This window comes from Phyllostomus hastatus, unplaced genomic scaffold (genome assembly GCF_019186645.2).
Source record: "Phyllostomus hastatus isolate PE091 unplaced genomic scaffold, TTU_PhHast_1.1 phas_scaffold_1066, whole genome shotgun sequence".
NCBI classification, from domain to species: Eukaryota; Metazoa; Chordata; class Mammalia; order Chiroptera; family Phyllostomidae; genus Phyllostomus; species Phyllostomus hastatus.
Genome location: NW_025334004.1, coordinates 8,152,988 through 8,168,567, shown reverse-complemented (window position 1 = coordinate 8,168,567; position 15,580 = coordinate 8,152,988). Strand labels below are relative to the sequence as shown.

The window sequence follows — 15,580 nt, the reverse complement described above, 5'->3', positions numbered from 1 at the left end:
AGTGGATAATGTATTTCCTCTGTATCCTTAAAACAACCTCCAACCAAAAGGCAGAGATTCTCAGACATCATTAATATATAAACTCCTTTTCAAGTTATACAATAAAAGGCTAAAGAAATCCCTCAAGAACAAGGGGTACTTAATGGAATAATTTGTATTGGTGGTCATTACCAATTGTGTTTTGGGCAATTAGTTCAGTGCCATTTGACTAGTAAGGGGAAACTGTGCCCAGATACCTGAGGCCAGCCAAGAACTCCATGACAGTGTTGTAGTTGCCCATGTTCCAGCAGCATTTGGCCACATGCACCAAATATGAGAAGACCTCCCGTTTCTCCTCCATGGAGCCCGCCGTGAGGATCAGCCACGTCACCCAGGAGCTCACCTGGAAAATGCAGAGAAGGGCATTGACTGAAACTATGTTCTGGAAGCTTGATCAATATTTCTTTCCACAAAAAAACTGTTTTTCTTTTTTTAAATACCAGTTTAGTATTAGAAAATGAAGGACCCAGCTAAGAGACTACTAATGCTCTAAAGGGATTCTGACAAAGTCACTTAAGCTCTCCATATTCTTTACCTTCATTTTACAAATAAGGAGGCTGAAAGGCAATTCATAAAATCCCTCTTGGTACATAAAATTCCATGAAGCTGTAAGAAAATAAGGCCTAAGGATAATGATTTAAGTATATTTGACTGATGGAAAGCAAGATTGAATGCAATCAGTGCACTTAGCCCATAAATGAAGGCACTTATCAGTAGTGAAATACATACTATCAAATGAAAAAATATAAAAATGCATATTTTGAACTATCTTTTACAAATGCATGATCTATTAGGCTCCCCAAATGATTAAACAATAATGAGAAGAACGAATACTTCCATTGCACTTACTATGAACCAGGGACTGTTCTAAACATTTACATATGTTAACTCATTTTTCTCTCACAATAATCCTGAGTCAGGGACTATTATTATCCTCATTTTATAGAGAAGACTGAGGGACAGAGGGCCTAAGAGGCTTGCTCAGGGTCCCCAAACAAAGAGGTGGTCAAGCCTGAATTTGAACTTGGGTGCGGGCCCCAGGGGCAGCACTACTAACCACTTGCTAAATGTTTAATGTGTATACACAAACTCTAATGTTCTCCAGCTCCAGACTTCATTTGTTCTTATGTGATTTGCTTTTTCCTACTACACAGACTAGAGTATGATATTTAATAACAACCCAATACTAAGACCCCCTTTATGATATGTAGCCTCAAAATCCTCTGCTTAATCTCTAAGATTATTTTGCTGCTAGCTCTCCTTTGGTTCTTGGACACTAGCATTCACTTAAGTTACTTTCTCCATTCTGGTTAATATCTGGGCTGATAAGCTCAGTTTTTAACAAACCAAAGCTTTTGTCTTAACCCCACATGGACCATTAACTGCACTTAGTTCAGCAACAGTGTTGAAACGTGGGGAGGCCATCACTTCCCTGGCCTGAGTGAGAATGAGGCCTGAGCACACAGTTCATGGTGACTCATGACATGACAACTGCAGGAAAAAGAGTTCAAGGTGCATAGCATACTGCTGTAAATGGATAGGAATGAAAGGCATTTATTGTTGGCAGCAACCACAGAGGGCAGTCCAACCCCATTTTCCGGATCAGGAATCTATGGCTCATGGGAGAAGTGACTTTTCTCAGGTCTCAATTCTTGTTGATGTTAAAATCTAGTCTGGTGCTCTTTCATCTGATAAAGGGTTTCTTTCAACTTGGCATTGGTTAGATCCTTCTAAGCACTCAGTAAGAGGGCAGAGCTGGAATAAAAGGAAAAGATACCGAGAAGTACCAAAAATAGTGAAAGAAGTGAACAAAGCAGAACAGAAGAGACTGATGCTGAACATCTTTCTCCTCTCCCTATACAGGAACAAATTGGTAAATAGTAGCAATAGGGAGTTTCAGTGATAAAACAGGATTATGCTTTGGTACCAGCCAGGAGCACTGCAGTTCTAATCTGCCTCTTCCCTTCTGAAGTCAGCTGAAGCAAAAATATGATGGGTCACTGTCCAGCCGTGGGCCCAGCCCAGCCCAGTGGGCTCTGACAATGCTCCTCTACTCTCTACCTGCTTTGGACTTTACTGGGTCCTCATGCAACATCAGGAGAATGATTTGGCATCAGACCCCTAGGGACAAGCCCTGGTCCAGATCATCCTGCACGGAATTTAGAGCTGCTTGGGAAAAAGATAACCATTCATTCCAATCTCCCAGGACTGCCTGAAGCACACAGATCCCTCTGGGATTTGCAGAGACAACCCCTCTCCTGCAGCTATAAGCAAGCCCTTGCTCGCTATCTCCATGCCTTGTCCCTTCACCTGGTTGGTTACCTGAGAAAAAAATTATTTTGCCAATAGAGACTGAGTGTCCCTTGGTGCTTCTGTCCAGTTTTTCCATTAGAGTGATTTGTTTTTTATGAGCTCTAGCCTCCTGTGGGAAGTCACCAGCAAACACTTAGAATCATAAAATCATCAACTCTTTGAGCTAGAAATTCAAACCCATCTCCTTACAAATAAAAATGAACTCATGGAGTTAAAATGATTCCTTAAAGACACCCAATGCATAAATTTTTGAGACTTCTGGGTATACCTTTCTGTGGCTTTAGCTCCTTTTTTTTGTTGTTGAAATTGATGGCAAATCATGTCTCTAGAAAGTCGTGGTTCTTTCAGGCTATGTTGGTATCACCCTGTGACTTATTAGTCCAGTGGTCTCAAAGGGTTAACTTGTCTTCCCCTAGAGAGTCCTGCTCCACAGAGCAGGCGCAGACCACCACGTAGTTTGTGGCGCAGTCCGATCAAGCATCCAGATTTATTTCCTATCAGTCAAATGATTTTCCATATACTTTCCCACAATGCTAGGAAAAAAATAACGATACCATATTTCACATGGAAACCTAATTTAAACCAACTGTTCCATCTCCAAGTGTGAGTCCCCAGGGCCTGGCTGTTGAGATTACGTAAGCACTGTTATCATAAACACACACCCCAACATCTGCTTACAGAGTTCAGCGACAATACTTCTGACAGCCTAATGTATTTGCAACTTCACAGGCATTAATTAATGGGAGTGTCATCACTAATTACAAAAAATAAATGAAACAAAAGGAAAACAAGGATTTGGCAACAACTGTAAAACGTTGCCCGAGGCATAAACTGCGGTCACGTTTACTAAGTGGAAAATGTGATGTGTTGACAATCCGGAAAGATTTCCAGGACAGAAAAACACACAAATCGCACACATATAAAGTACTACAACTCAAGCACAGCGTGCATTCCTAAGTGGAAAGGTGTTACACGTGGCAAATTATTTTGCTTTTTTTCTGTAGTCAGCAGAGAATGGAGAGAGAATCTGGCCCCAGGCCCAATTCTGTGCGAGTTCCTCCCAGAGGCTCTGTGCTCACCGTGAGGATCCTGACCCCTTGGCCCATGCCTACGACTCCTCCACAGTCGCTCCCTCCAGATGTTTTCTTTCCTTCTTCTCTTGCCTTTCTCAGGACTCTTCGGCCTAGCCAAACCGAACAGCTTGCTGTCTCTTCTCACTTCAAATACCTTATTGGCATCACACAAGCTCAGTTCAGAAGGAATGTTCTTACTCCATTCAAAATGACCTTTCTCTTGTCCACCATGTGCCCTTCCCTTGACCCACCAGGCTCCTGTCTGTTCTCCAACCTCACCCGGCTCTCCCCCACACCCTGCTTTTTGGAAGGTGACTAAAGCTTTTTTCCTTCTAGAAGAAAACTTATGTTTACCCCCACCCCCACTGAGGATTTAGCTAAAATCTATCCTTAAGGCAGAAATGTCTGTGGACCCTGCAGTCAGGACTCCTGCCCTGAGCCCCACACTGGCTGATCCAGCCGCACCCCTCTCTATCAAGTGAGAAGCCAGTGGGGTGGAGGGAACATGACTGCCCACTGGCTGTGCACCCACTTCCAGATCACTTACCCTTGCAGACTCAGGACTCCTGAATCCCCTGTCCAAAGGGCCCAAGCCCACTTCTGGGCCTGTTATGGCCTTTTATCTGATCAGTCCTCCTGAGGGTAGATTGTAACTCTAGGCCTGAAGGCTGGCCAAGGGGCAGTAGGGAAGTGGAATGTGGACAGAGTTCGAACTTGAGGCCTGCAGTGTCCACACACAGGTATACACACTAGAATGGAAAGAGAAGGTAGGCAGGCCCTAGGCTGGGGCCTCCTTTGTACTTCTTCCTGGATTTTTAGCTGAAGTCAGAGGCAAGGCTGCCTTCAGGAATCTGATGAAAGCATTACTTTCTTAAAGATTTATTTATTTTTAGAGAGAGGGGAAGGGAGGGAGAAAGAGAGGGAGAGAAACATCGATGTGAGATAGAACATTGATGGGTTGCCTCTTGTATGCATCCTGACTGAGGGCCGAGCCTATAACCCAGGCATGTACTCTGATTGGGAATTGAACCAGTGACCTAATGCTTTTGGGAAAACGCCCAACCAAGTGGTCCACACAGGTCAGGGCAAGCATCACTTTCATTAGTAGGCCTACTGTGATGTCTCAACTGGGCTGGGTCCACATGCTGTGTGTTACATGGTGGCCCCAAGTCTCCTTGACCCAAGCTTCCCTGCACAGTCAGCACTGTGTTCCCCAAAAGGCAGGCATCAGCTCTACGGTGCTCACCAGCAGCGATGCCCACCACATAGGTGCTCAATCAGAGTTGGCAAATAAGTGAATATGCCCTCCTCTAGGAAGGCTTTTCTGATGACCTAGCACTTCACATTCAACTTCTTCTTGCTTCTCTCTGACTTAATATTGGACCTTGAGTCCAAAGTTGTGTCTGCACTTGGATTCTCCCCACTGCATGAATTTGCATCTGGTTTATTTTTGTAGTATTTGTGTGCCTGACTCTTTCACATGGGGCTATTCTGTCTCCCTGACCAGACCTTATGTCCTCAAGGACTGAGACCATCTTTCCCACATCTCCAGTGTGGGGATGCTCAGTGCCTCTGACGGATAGGCAGGCTACCCAGAGTCCCAGGAGGCCATGGGCAGAGAGGATTCTCAGCCTCCAAATGGTCAGGGATTATATTTGGGAAGAGGCCTGAACACTTCCTACTGCTGTTCCCAGGTCCAGAAAAAGGAGATGAGTAACTTTGTGCCAAAAACGTTTTTGAATATGCTGAGCAGAAGTTTTTATAGAAAGATGATCCTCTGTAATGGGTATCTGGTTACCCTAATTGCAAAGGCTGAGCTCTAATGGTGAAGTCTAAAGATGACAATGGAAGTCTAGACAAAGTTACTCCCAAGTAGTTTATGTGCAGTGCACATATACCTGCCTTCATGGAGCTTTATTAAAGCAACCCTTGAAGTAGAGTGTGTGGGCATGCCACACAACTGACAGACAGATAGACAGGCAGACATACATCTGCCTAGGCAGGACTCTTCCAAATGTGGAGCACTGGTATCAGAATCTCTGGTGGTGGCGGCAGGGTGTTTGTTCAAATGCAGCTTCCAAGGTCTCATTCAGACCTCCAAACCACAATCTCTAAGAGTGGGGCCCAGGAATCTGCATTTTTAGGTAACTCCCTAGTGGTTCTTACACACACTTTGATTGAGAGCTCTTCCAGAGGTTCGGCATCCCTTTGTGCATCCCTGAATCTTGCTCAGGCAATACTGTGAATCTTCATCTCTGTAATTGTGCCTGAGAGGGGCCATAACCTATTTGGAACCAGGAAGGACAGACTGGGGGTGGGGGGTTCAGTGCAGCACAGTGCATCACAGCACAGCACAGCACAGCACAGCAGTGGAGGGCAGGGCGCTGGAGTTGAGTGGACCTGCGTTCAACTCCCAGGGCCACTGTTCCTTTGTGCAGGTTCCTGCGGAACCCATCAGCCCCAATTCCCTTTTCAGTAAAATGGAAACACGAATATTTACCTCATAAAATTATTGTGAGGGTGAAATTCAAGATTGTATCTCAAGATCTCAACATGATGCTGAGTATGTGGTTAAGGGCTGAATAAATGTTTGTTACTGTGACTACTGCTGCTGCTGTTTCAACTTCTATTAATATTGTTAGTGAGCTGCAGAGGAGCTGAATTCCAGGAAACTGAACACAGAAATTCAGAAGAGAGCAGGCTGTAAGTCCCAGTTCCTAACTACAAGGAAGGAAGAAGTCCAAGGCTGGACCGGGAAGACTCTGTGATTGCCTTGAGAAGGGTTTGTGCCCTGAGCACAAGCCTTTGCTAATAGAAGGGTGACACATATTTCTGTTCTCTGCAGGCTTCCCTGTCCCCTCATTGGGAATTACCTTTTTTTTTCTATTTAAATCACCTAGTCCCCATACATACATACACAGATACATACATACATATTTATACATATTATATGTTTGTATAAGTATATTTCTAATATTTTGTCCTAAACCAATCTATGCCAACTGTAAGCTCCTTAATGGTCGAGGCTGTGACTTATTCATGCTGGGGTCTTGGTACTGAGTCTGCAGTGGCCAGCGAGTAACACACATATCCTCCTTGTTATGAAGGGGGTGCAGAAGAGTTCCTTGAACACCTTGTCTAGTGTGGCATGGTTCTACCAATGACTGTTTGTTTAGTAGGAACACAGAGGGAAAAAGGGAGGCACCTAAAGGTGGTTTCTGGAGAAGCCCTAAATACATCTCCCCTTCCCCTCAAACGGCATCACAGTTGTCTACAGGACACTCTTTGGCCTTCAAAACTGACCGCATATCTGATCTGATCTTACATCTCCAGCACTGATCTCCAGAGTTGCCTACCACTCCTGTCTGACATTTCAATCCTACTACATTTTGCATCATTTTCTCTTCTCCACCTATTGATATCTCTGTGGTATTGATCAATCTATTTCCTTGTGCTGTGAATATATAGAGGATTTTGTTCTTGTATTTGTTTTGCTTTGGCTGTCTCCAACATTTCTTAGTTGAACCACCCTTTCTCCATCTTAATCTATACAGATTACAGGGGGCTACTCCTCCCTTGCTTTCAGAGATGAGCATAGTATAAGCCAAACATCCAGGAAAAAGACATAATCTTTTTGTTGGGATCATAAACTATAACAATGTAAATAAAGATAAAATGTAAAGGTACGAGCTGTCTTTGTTACAAATATCAGCAGACTCTGCCTCAGAATATCAGCCCGCCCCCTGCCCCCAACACACACACACACACACACACACACACACACACACACAGTGAAAATGGATTCCTGGAGACATTGGTCAGGTTTCTAGATCCAGACCTACTGAAAGCCCTGTGAAGATTCCATACACATAAACCAAAAAGTTCCCTTACTTTGTTTAAGCATGTTTAAGTAGAGGTGCTGTTAACTTGCAACTGAAAAAACAAAAAGCCTTGAAAAATATATTTGATGATCCCCTTCCTCTAAAAAACACTAAAGATCTATATGCATCATGTACCATGCTGGACACTAGTAAACAAGACAGATGTGGTATTGGAGCCTTGTGGGGAAAACAACATAAACAAATAATTAAATAGTAGTATGGGTGATATTTGATTGGGTAGGTGCAAGGCCAACTTTACCCATTCATAAGCTACCATCTTTGGAAGTCCAGTCTTTCTACCACTCCTTGGTCCCAGCTGCCTTTCCAAAGCACTTTATTTATATCTCTATAACAGTGCTTACTCTTTCCACAAACAGTTACTGCATGCCTGTGAATTTGCCAGGAACTATGTTAGGCATGGGGGCAGAAGGGGTTGGAGCAAGTATAGGAAAAGAAAGATAGCATGCTTTGCCTTGCAATTAAGTCAGTTGTATATATGGCCACCTTATCTAAGTTGTCAACTTCTCAAGGATAGGACCGTATTATTCTGGCCATCTTCCTATTGTTTACAGAATGTCTCCCCTGTAGTTTGTACAAGATAGTTGCTTAATTCTCAAATGCTCCAACTAAAAATTCCCTAATGACTGAAAAATTAGGTTCTAAATTCACTAGAATTATTTATTGTTTTTTAAAAAGATTGTTCTTTATTTTGGTTCCATTTAATCAAGTTAGTATCATAAGTGACATGGAAATATTCCCAAAATGTGAACTCTAGAGGCTTTGACAAGTCCTCAATTCCACGTGACATAATTACTTTAAATTGCTTTTTGAATAAAGAATAAATTTATTCAAAGTTTTGAAAATGTTTTGCTCTCCTACTTTTTGTGACACTGCATTACATTCTTTAAAAATTGAGGTATAATTGACATATAACATTTTATTAGTATCAGGTGTAAAACACACACCTGAATGCTTCTATATTTGCATATGTTGTGAAGTGATCACCACAGTGAGTTAGCATCCATCACCTTACTTAGTTACAACTTTTTTCTTGTGATGAGGACTTTTAAGATCCACTCTCTTAGCAAATTTCAAATATGCAGCTCAATATTATTAACTATAGTCACCATGCTTCACATTACCTATCCGTGACTAATTCATTTTATAACTAGAAGTTTGTAAATCACCTGCCCCCCACGACCTCCCATCTCTTTGACAACCACCAATCTGTCCTCTGTATCTATGAGCTTGGGTTTTTGTTGTTGTTCTTGTTTTTTAAATTCCACGTATAAGTGAGATCATATAGTTGTCCTTCTCTGTCTGACTGATCTCACTTGGCATAACCCTCAAGATCCATCCACATTGTCACAAATGGCAAGAGATCATTCTTTTTTTAATGGCTATTTACCGTTTTAATATTTTGAGTTAGATATGCAAATGATACTTTTAGTTAAATGAACTGCCCAGAATTGCCAACAGCTATGCAAAATGTGTTATCCTCTCTCAACCATACTCTATTGAATGGATCATTCATTCTGAAACCAATTATTAAATGGTATTCAAGAGTAAGCCTCATTTCATGCATATTCTCCCCTTTAGTGGAAGTATTTATTGATAGTCCTATCGTAGGGTCTTTGTTATTTCATCCCATTTTAACAATGGGATTAAAACCCATGGCTACATAAAAAAGGAGTTACATAAAACCTCTAGATATAAGTGAGTTCTTAGCTCCAAACTATTCTGATCCTAAGGATGCAGGGTCATTTCTGAATCAATTTCTTTTCCTCTCTGAAGGATTTTAATAATACTTACAATGACAACAGCTTCCACTTATTGAGCATGTACTTGTGAGAGGGACACTACTTAGTTAATTTAATCCCCTCAGGCCAACACGCCTGGTGCTAATACTGTTCCCATTCATAGGTGAGGAAGCTGAGGCTCAGAGTGGTTATGCTAGCTTGCCCAAGATTGCACAACCCGTCAACTAGGAATGAGCCACATCAAAAAGCCTGCGCTTCTAAACTACCATGCTTTACTACTTTCCATTTTCTCTTAAAAGCATTAGACCAAAGAGTGAATTAATTATAGCTTTTAGCCTGATATACTGAGCAAAGAAATGCCTTAGAAAAGGCTATGGAGAGTTCAGCTTAAAAATATGAGCAGCTGCCTCACATCCCCTTTAGAAACAGAATGTTAGCATTCTGAGAAGTACACAGAGAATTTGGTGTAGGTGCTTGCCGGCTGTTTACCAATCTTCCTGTTCTGTCACCTGTCTAAATCTCCAAGTTTTCTATGATACAGAGAATAGGACCGGGTCCTCCTGAATTAAAGAGTCTGGAAGTGAAAGGAGTGCGTGGGAGAAGGCCTATGAGAGATTCCATCCCTGCAGCCCACCCCTGGAGACAGCTAGGTGTCCCAAACAGAAATTCAAGTCAGCAGATGCCTCCCCAAAACTTGCTCCCTGAGGTGCTGTCATGATTGGAGTGGCCCACCTGCTTTCCCTGGTCCGAGAAGCCTCTTCACTCTAGCTAAGTTGCAGGACCTTCAGCAAATATATCCTCAGTGAGCAAATCTTTACTGAGTGCCCACCGTGAGGGAGCTCACACTCCACTGGGCACAGCTCTGGGGCATCACAGACACTGTCCCTGACCTGTCAGGAAATGGTGGCATCTGCACCACCCAGCATGACTGGTCCCTTCCTGTCCCAGCTGTGATCTGGGTCCCACAAGCATTCTCTTTCACTTCTCTTCACTGGGAATCTCGACCGGGCAGTGCCAGTGGGCACTGAAAGGTTGACTTTGTCATAGGTTGCTTTTCCTTTTCTGACTTCGGTAAAATAATAATGCTATCAAATTGCTTTTATACAGTCTACTTAACTAGTCTTTGTTTTAAATGCTTAACATTTAATCCTACAATGACCCAAAGAAGTATATGTCATCATCATCCCATTTTATGGATTAAATGAAAGCACAGAGAGGTTTGGTCACTTGCTTAAGGTCACACAGCTAGTAAGCTATGGAGGTAGGCTCCTAACCCAGGCAGCCCAGCCCCAGAGCCCATTCTCATAATATTGTTCTCTGCTGTAGGGAGTCAATTTTTGATTGCCAGCATTTCCTGCAGCTCTGTCCTTGGCCTTTCTTGTATCTTTTCTTATGCTACCTCCTCTCTTTAGATGACTTTCTTTTACTTCCCTGATTTTATCCACCTCTTCACTGCTGTCTCTGAATAGCTATTTTTTTTTTTGGTCCTGTATATCCAAGAATTAACTAGCCATCACCATCTGCAGGACCCAAAATCTTCACAAGCACACCCTGACCCCAGTCCTTGACTTCTCCTTCACCTTCCATTCCCACATTCAACTGAGTAGCATAGACATTGCCTCCTCCAGGAAGCCTTTCTTGAACTCTCACATGGTTAATGAGCGTTACATAACTTTATCACCAGGCTGTGGCCATTCCCCCCCTGGCTCTTGCCACTGAGGTTCAAGCTCCTTGAAGGAAGGCAACTACTTCCTAGTGCAAGGTCCAGTAAGAGTGGTAGGTGCTTAACAGCTTCTTGTTTTGAGTCATGCAAAGAGCACAGCAGCCACAGCAGCCAACTCCCTGTTGGTGCTGCCTTTCTCAGAAGAGTGTCCAAGCACCTGAGTGTCCAGGGCATCTGGGGGCTGCAATGGGAGAAGTGAGGCTGACTGCCCCATCCTGTAATCACCTGTCAGCTTGCCCTTCACCCAAGAGGCTCCAGAAGCAAGTGCTGGGGAAGGTACCAGGGAGCCATGACACAAAAGGCCTACTGGTAATTTGGTCCATCATGGGAAGATTCCATTTTTCCTGAGATCATTGGGTATCAGAGACTGAAGGAAATGGTGGCCTTTGCATCTGCTCTGGAATGGGCAGGGCCCATTCTGAGGAGCCCTGAGTGATGGGCAGGAAATGACCTCTCTGCTTACTTAGGTCCCCTGGATGGGGAGGTCCCTGGCCACAGGCCACATTGCTAAGGAAAATGGGAAGAGCAAAGGTTGTCTTCCAGGGCCAGTGAGAAGGTCCAGGAGGTTCTGAGACTTGCTGTAAATAACTGTGGGCCCCAGCGCAGGTGGATGCTTGTTACAGGAAAGTAAAAGTGAGCCCAATGAGTCACTATTTCACTCCTAGGGTCCAATGGCAAATGCTTGCTGACTGCAATGCAGATGGTGAGCAGGTAACAGGAGGCTGACAACTAAACTGATGCTAATGATCAAGCAGGAGGGAAAGAATGGAAGGGAATAAAATGATTTGCATGTGTTGGCATATGTTCTCCTAAAGACAAATCTGTGTGAAAAAACAAAGGATATGGTATCCCACCTAGATCAACTACATCCTTGTCCTGCTGGACACAGGAAGATACAACACAGGATAATATTAAGAAGATAATTAACTCTGCTGTCTGCACAGTACATGTGAAGGAAACGTCTTAGGGAATACATCTGACGAAAACCAGAATTCTGTCTCTTCAGCTTCTTTGTTCCCTTGGGAATGGGGGCAGGGAGAGGAGAGAGAACACAGTATTTGAAGCCAAAGAAATGCAAGTTAATTTCTTGGCATTATTTTTTTAAACTACTTCTATGACCTTGAGGAAGTTTCTTACCTCCTCTGAGACTCAATTTCTCACTCATAAAATGGGAATAATAAATATTCCATATCATAAAGGGTGCGGTGACTAATAAAAGAGACAACATAAGTAAAGGGCTCCTGTGCTTAGGGCAGAGTACATACTCAGTAAATGTCAGCTAGTATTGATAATTAAAAATAAATGAGCAGCTCCTTCTTCAACGGGTAGTCTTTGCAGAAACATTGTTGGCCTTTGTATTCCAATGCCAGCTCCTCTTCTCTGTTTAGCAGAGAGGGACGTCCCAAGGATTCAACCCTCAGAAAGAATGAGCCTTGGTTTCTTTTAAGATGCCGGAAAGTAGAAGCAGAGGGAAGGTGGAAAGGGGACAAGCCAAGCTTCAGAAAAAAAAAAACAAAACGCATCAATAGAAAATGTAAGGAAAGTTGGCAGGGAGGGGTGGGAAACAGGAGATGAAGAAGGAGGATCTGGGCAAGAGCTGTCTGAGGACGTGGGCGCACAAGGACACAGTGTGGGGGAGGGGAAATGCTTAGAAAAATAGCCGTGAGTGAGTCACAAATAGGTTCCAACTGGGCAACCACCCTGAGAACCTGAGGCCCTGTGTCCAGGAAACATACAGGACACCAGACTGCAGTCACACTGATTCCGAGTGGGATTAAACAATAGCATGTGACATTGGCCATTTCAGTACCTCTGTCACTTTGTGAAAAGGTCATCTTTTTTGGGGAAAGAATTGATCCTAATTCTGAACAAATGGTACATGTAAGGCAAAAAGTCTAGGATGTTCCACACAGGATAAAATTACTCACTGTGCCTCACCAACTACCTAATCTATAAAATAAACAATGAGTGTCCTGTGATGATATCATCAAACTGGCTGAATGGTAACTGCCCTGGTGAAGGAAAGCTAAGAACTTGAGGCTGACAGTGGAGAGCATGGAAATTCAATTTGGGAGGTCCCACAACTGCCTAGCAGTCTGAGCACTTCCAAACTGTACTACTCGACGCTCCATTTGTCTTGTTTGTTGACTGACATGCTTATTCATGTGCTCCTATTTCTCTGTGGCTTTGGATTTTGTAATCTTTGTTGCCAGATACTTAATCTGACAATTTTGAATTACTCCCATGTGTTCCACACACAGTAGGTGCTCAATAAATATCCCAGCAGCTGTCATTATCCCTGTCTGCACTGAAGACTCAGACAAAGTTAGGTCAGCAATGTTTTGTGGTCAAGTTTCCTAAACTGTGTTCTGGGGACATGTTCTACCAGATGTTAAGTATTTTGTGAAGAAAGTGTCTGGGGCCATATTAGCTTGGGAAATGCTGGGATAAATTAAGATTTCTTCACTGGCAGGGTTTCTTGGAGCTTTAAATATGCTAGTGTGTATGGTAAATCTCCAAGAAGGAGGTAATATTCAAAGTTTTCCATATTCTTTTAACCATGTAAGTTTTTTCAAAGGAGCACTAACATCTATCTGGAAAGACTCTGAAATATCGGCCCTGGATCTCTCCATGCTCCATGGGCAACTCTGGATATCTTTCTCTGCATTGGCCCAACCTGATAACACATCTCTTCATCTCTAGGAATTGTGTGGTGTGAGTGGACTTTGGGAAGTAGAAACAGTCAGAAATGGCCACATACAGTTTTCTAACTGGTATCATAAATTCAACATCAACACATGATTGGAAGAACTCTAAAACCAAGACTTGGGAAATTTTTTCTTATAATCCAAAATGAGGAGATTAAGGCAGGTGCACAACTATTATTTCATAGCCAGGGCTGTCATGAGGAAGGAGCCAAGCAGATGATCTTTTAGGCATGTGGTTCTACTACATAATGTGACAACTAACAAATCAGAGAACCTTAAAGGTTATTTGGCTAATTTCCTTTACTCTATACATGAAGAAATCCAAGAACCAGAGAGGTTAGGTGACTTGCTCAAGGTCACTCAGCTGGCCAGTGGCAGTGCCAGGGTTAGACCCTGGGTCCCCTGACCTCAGGATATCGTAGAGTCACAACCTGCTGGGCTTCTGTTATCTTGTGAGGAGGACTGGATGCATCGCTACCCCTCACTCACTCCCTATGCCTGTGGGTCCTCAGAGGCAGATTCATCCCAGTGAACAAGGGGTACATGCCAGACAGGAGCTAACCTGGTCTGATGATGAGAAGGTGAGCTGCAGGAATTGCTAAAGACACTGACTCAGGCAGCTTAAAAGATGGTGGCAGTGGGTTCTAGTTGGGCAAAACCCAAAAAACAAAAGGGAGAAGAGTCAGGGCAATGGAAAGCAGAGTGCCCAGGACAGGGCCTGCCATGTCACTGCCCTCAAAGGTGACCTGCCAGTAGTTTCAGACATACTGAGGCTTGAACATCAGTCAAGAGAGGACTCCAGCTGTGTCCTGCAGAAGGGGTTATGGAAGGGAAAGGCCCAGGAGAATGCAGCTTTGGGGCAGAATTCTAGAAGGGAAGCAGGAAAGAAAATGGGAAATAGCAAAAGTTGGTGCAGTTGCTATTTGTATTCATTAGGAATGAAAGGAGAAGCCAAAGGAAGAGGCAAGAAACTTCCTCTGCTTCCTGGAGGAGAGGGGGCTAGCAGGAAGAGCCCTCCTGGGAAAATTCCTGCCAGGATTAGTTTCCAGGAGGGAGAGAGTGGCTGCTCACTGGTGGTGGCAGCAGCGCGTTTGGGCTGGGGACCCTAATTAACAACTCTGTGGGTACAAACCAAAGGATAGAAGCTGCAGAAATTCAAAACCTTGCATGTGGGGAGGCTGAGGTGAGAAGAGATTTATTTTGGAGACAGGCCCATGTGTTTGACAGGACTTTGGAGTGATTTTGCTGAATGGGCTGAAGTTAAAGTCTGTTCATTTTTTTAAGAAGAGTCAGTTAAAGAAGTTTGTGAGTGTTGATAGTTTTTGAGGTGTGTTTACAGTTCCTATAAAAGTGACAGACCTGTTAGGGGTTAGGAGGACCAGTTATTTAAAGGTTATGTGAAGCCATGGCAAGAAGAGGTGGGGATTAAACACAAGTCTTGCTTCTCCTACAGAGAGGGTGAGTTTTCACTCCAGAGGGGCAAAGGCATGTTTTTTATGTGACTTGAGAAAGCTCTTTAGAGAAATATTTACTTGGAAAGTGCTTAGGATGTAGATGGCAGAGACTGAAAAGTAAAAACACTACTGAAGTACTGAAGAGTGGCATATCTTATATTCAAAAACCCCCCAAATTAAACCAAAACAAGATTGTGTTTCTGGGCTGTTGACTAGACAAATATTCTTTTCTCCATATAGTGAGGGCAGCCCATGTTTGAGGTCAGGGGTGCTGGATTTAAGTCTTAGCTCTAACATTCACTAACTGTGTGATACTGGGCCAATTAGTTTCTCTTCTCTTCCTTCCACTTAAAGCAGGCCTATGAGCAACATCTGTCTTACAGAATTGTAGGGCTGAAGGAAATAAGGCAGAGGTGCTTTATATACTTCCATAAGCACAGTAGAAAGGTTAGCCAATTTTACTAATGGGCACATATTCAATGATTTTATGATACAGCATTTGGTTTTTTGAGTCACCTCTATTGAATGTGGTATTTTTTTCAACCTAGAAATTACAGTTTTTGGATTAATGCTTCATTATGTTTCTCTTGCCATTCCACTATACAGTCCCCTCCCTGGCCTCTCCACTC

General features: G+C 43.3%; 1 protein-coding gene across 6 annotated transcripts in view; it reads right to left on the bottom strand.

Annotated features, from left to right (window-relative positions):
- PLCE1 (phospholipase C epsilon 1) overlaps nt 1-15,580 on the bottom strand; it is a 315,034-nt gene that overhangs the window by 84,881 nt on the left and 214,573 nt on the right. For all 6 annotated transcript variants that reach the window (XR_006787513.1, XM_045854082.1, XM_045854085.1 and 3 more), the window contains exon 5: nt 237-382. Coding sequence is in view for 5 of the 6 variants with exons in the window: in XM_045854082.1 (XP_045710038.1) it covers nt 237-382 (146 nt within the window). In the remaining variant the exon portion in view is untranslated. The remainder of the gene's footprint in view (nt 1-236; nt 383-15,580) is intronic.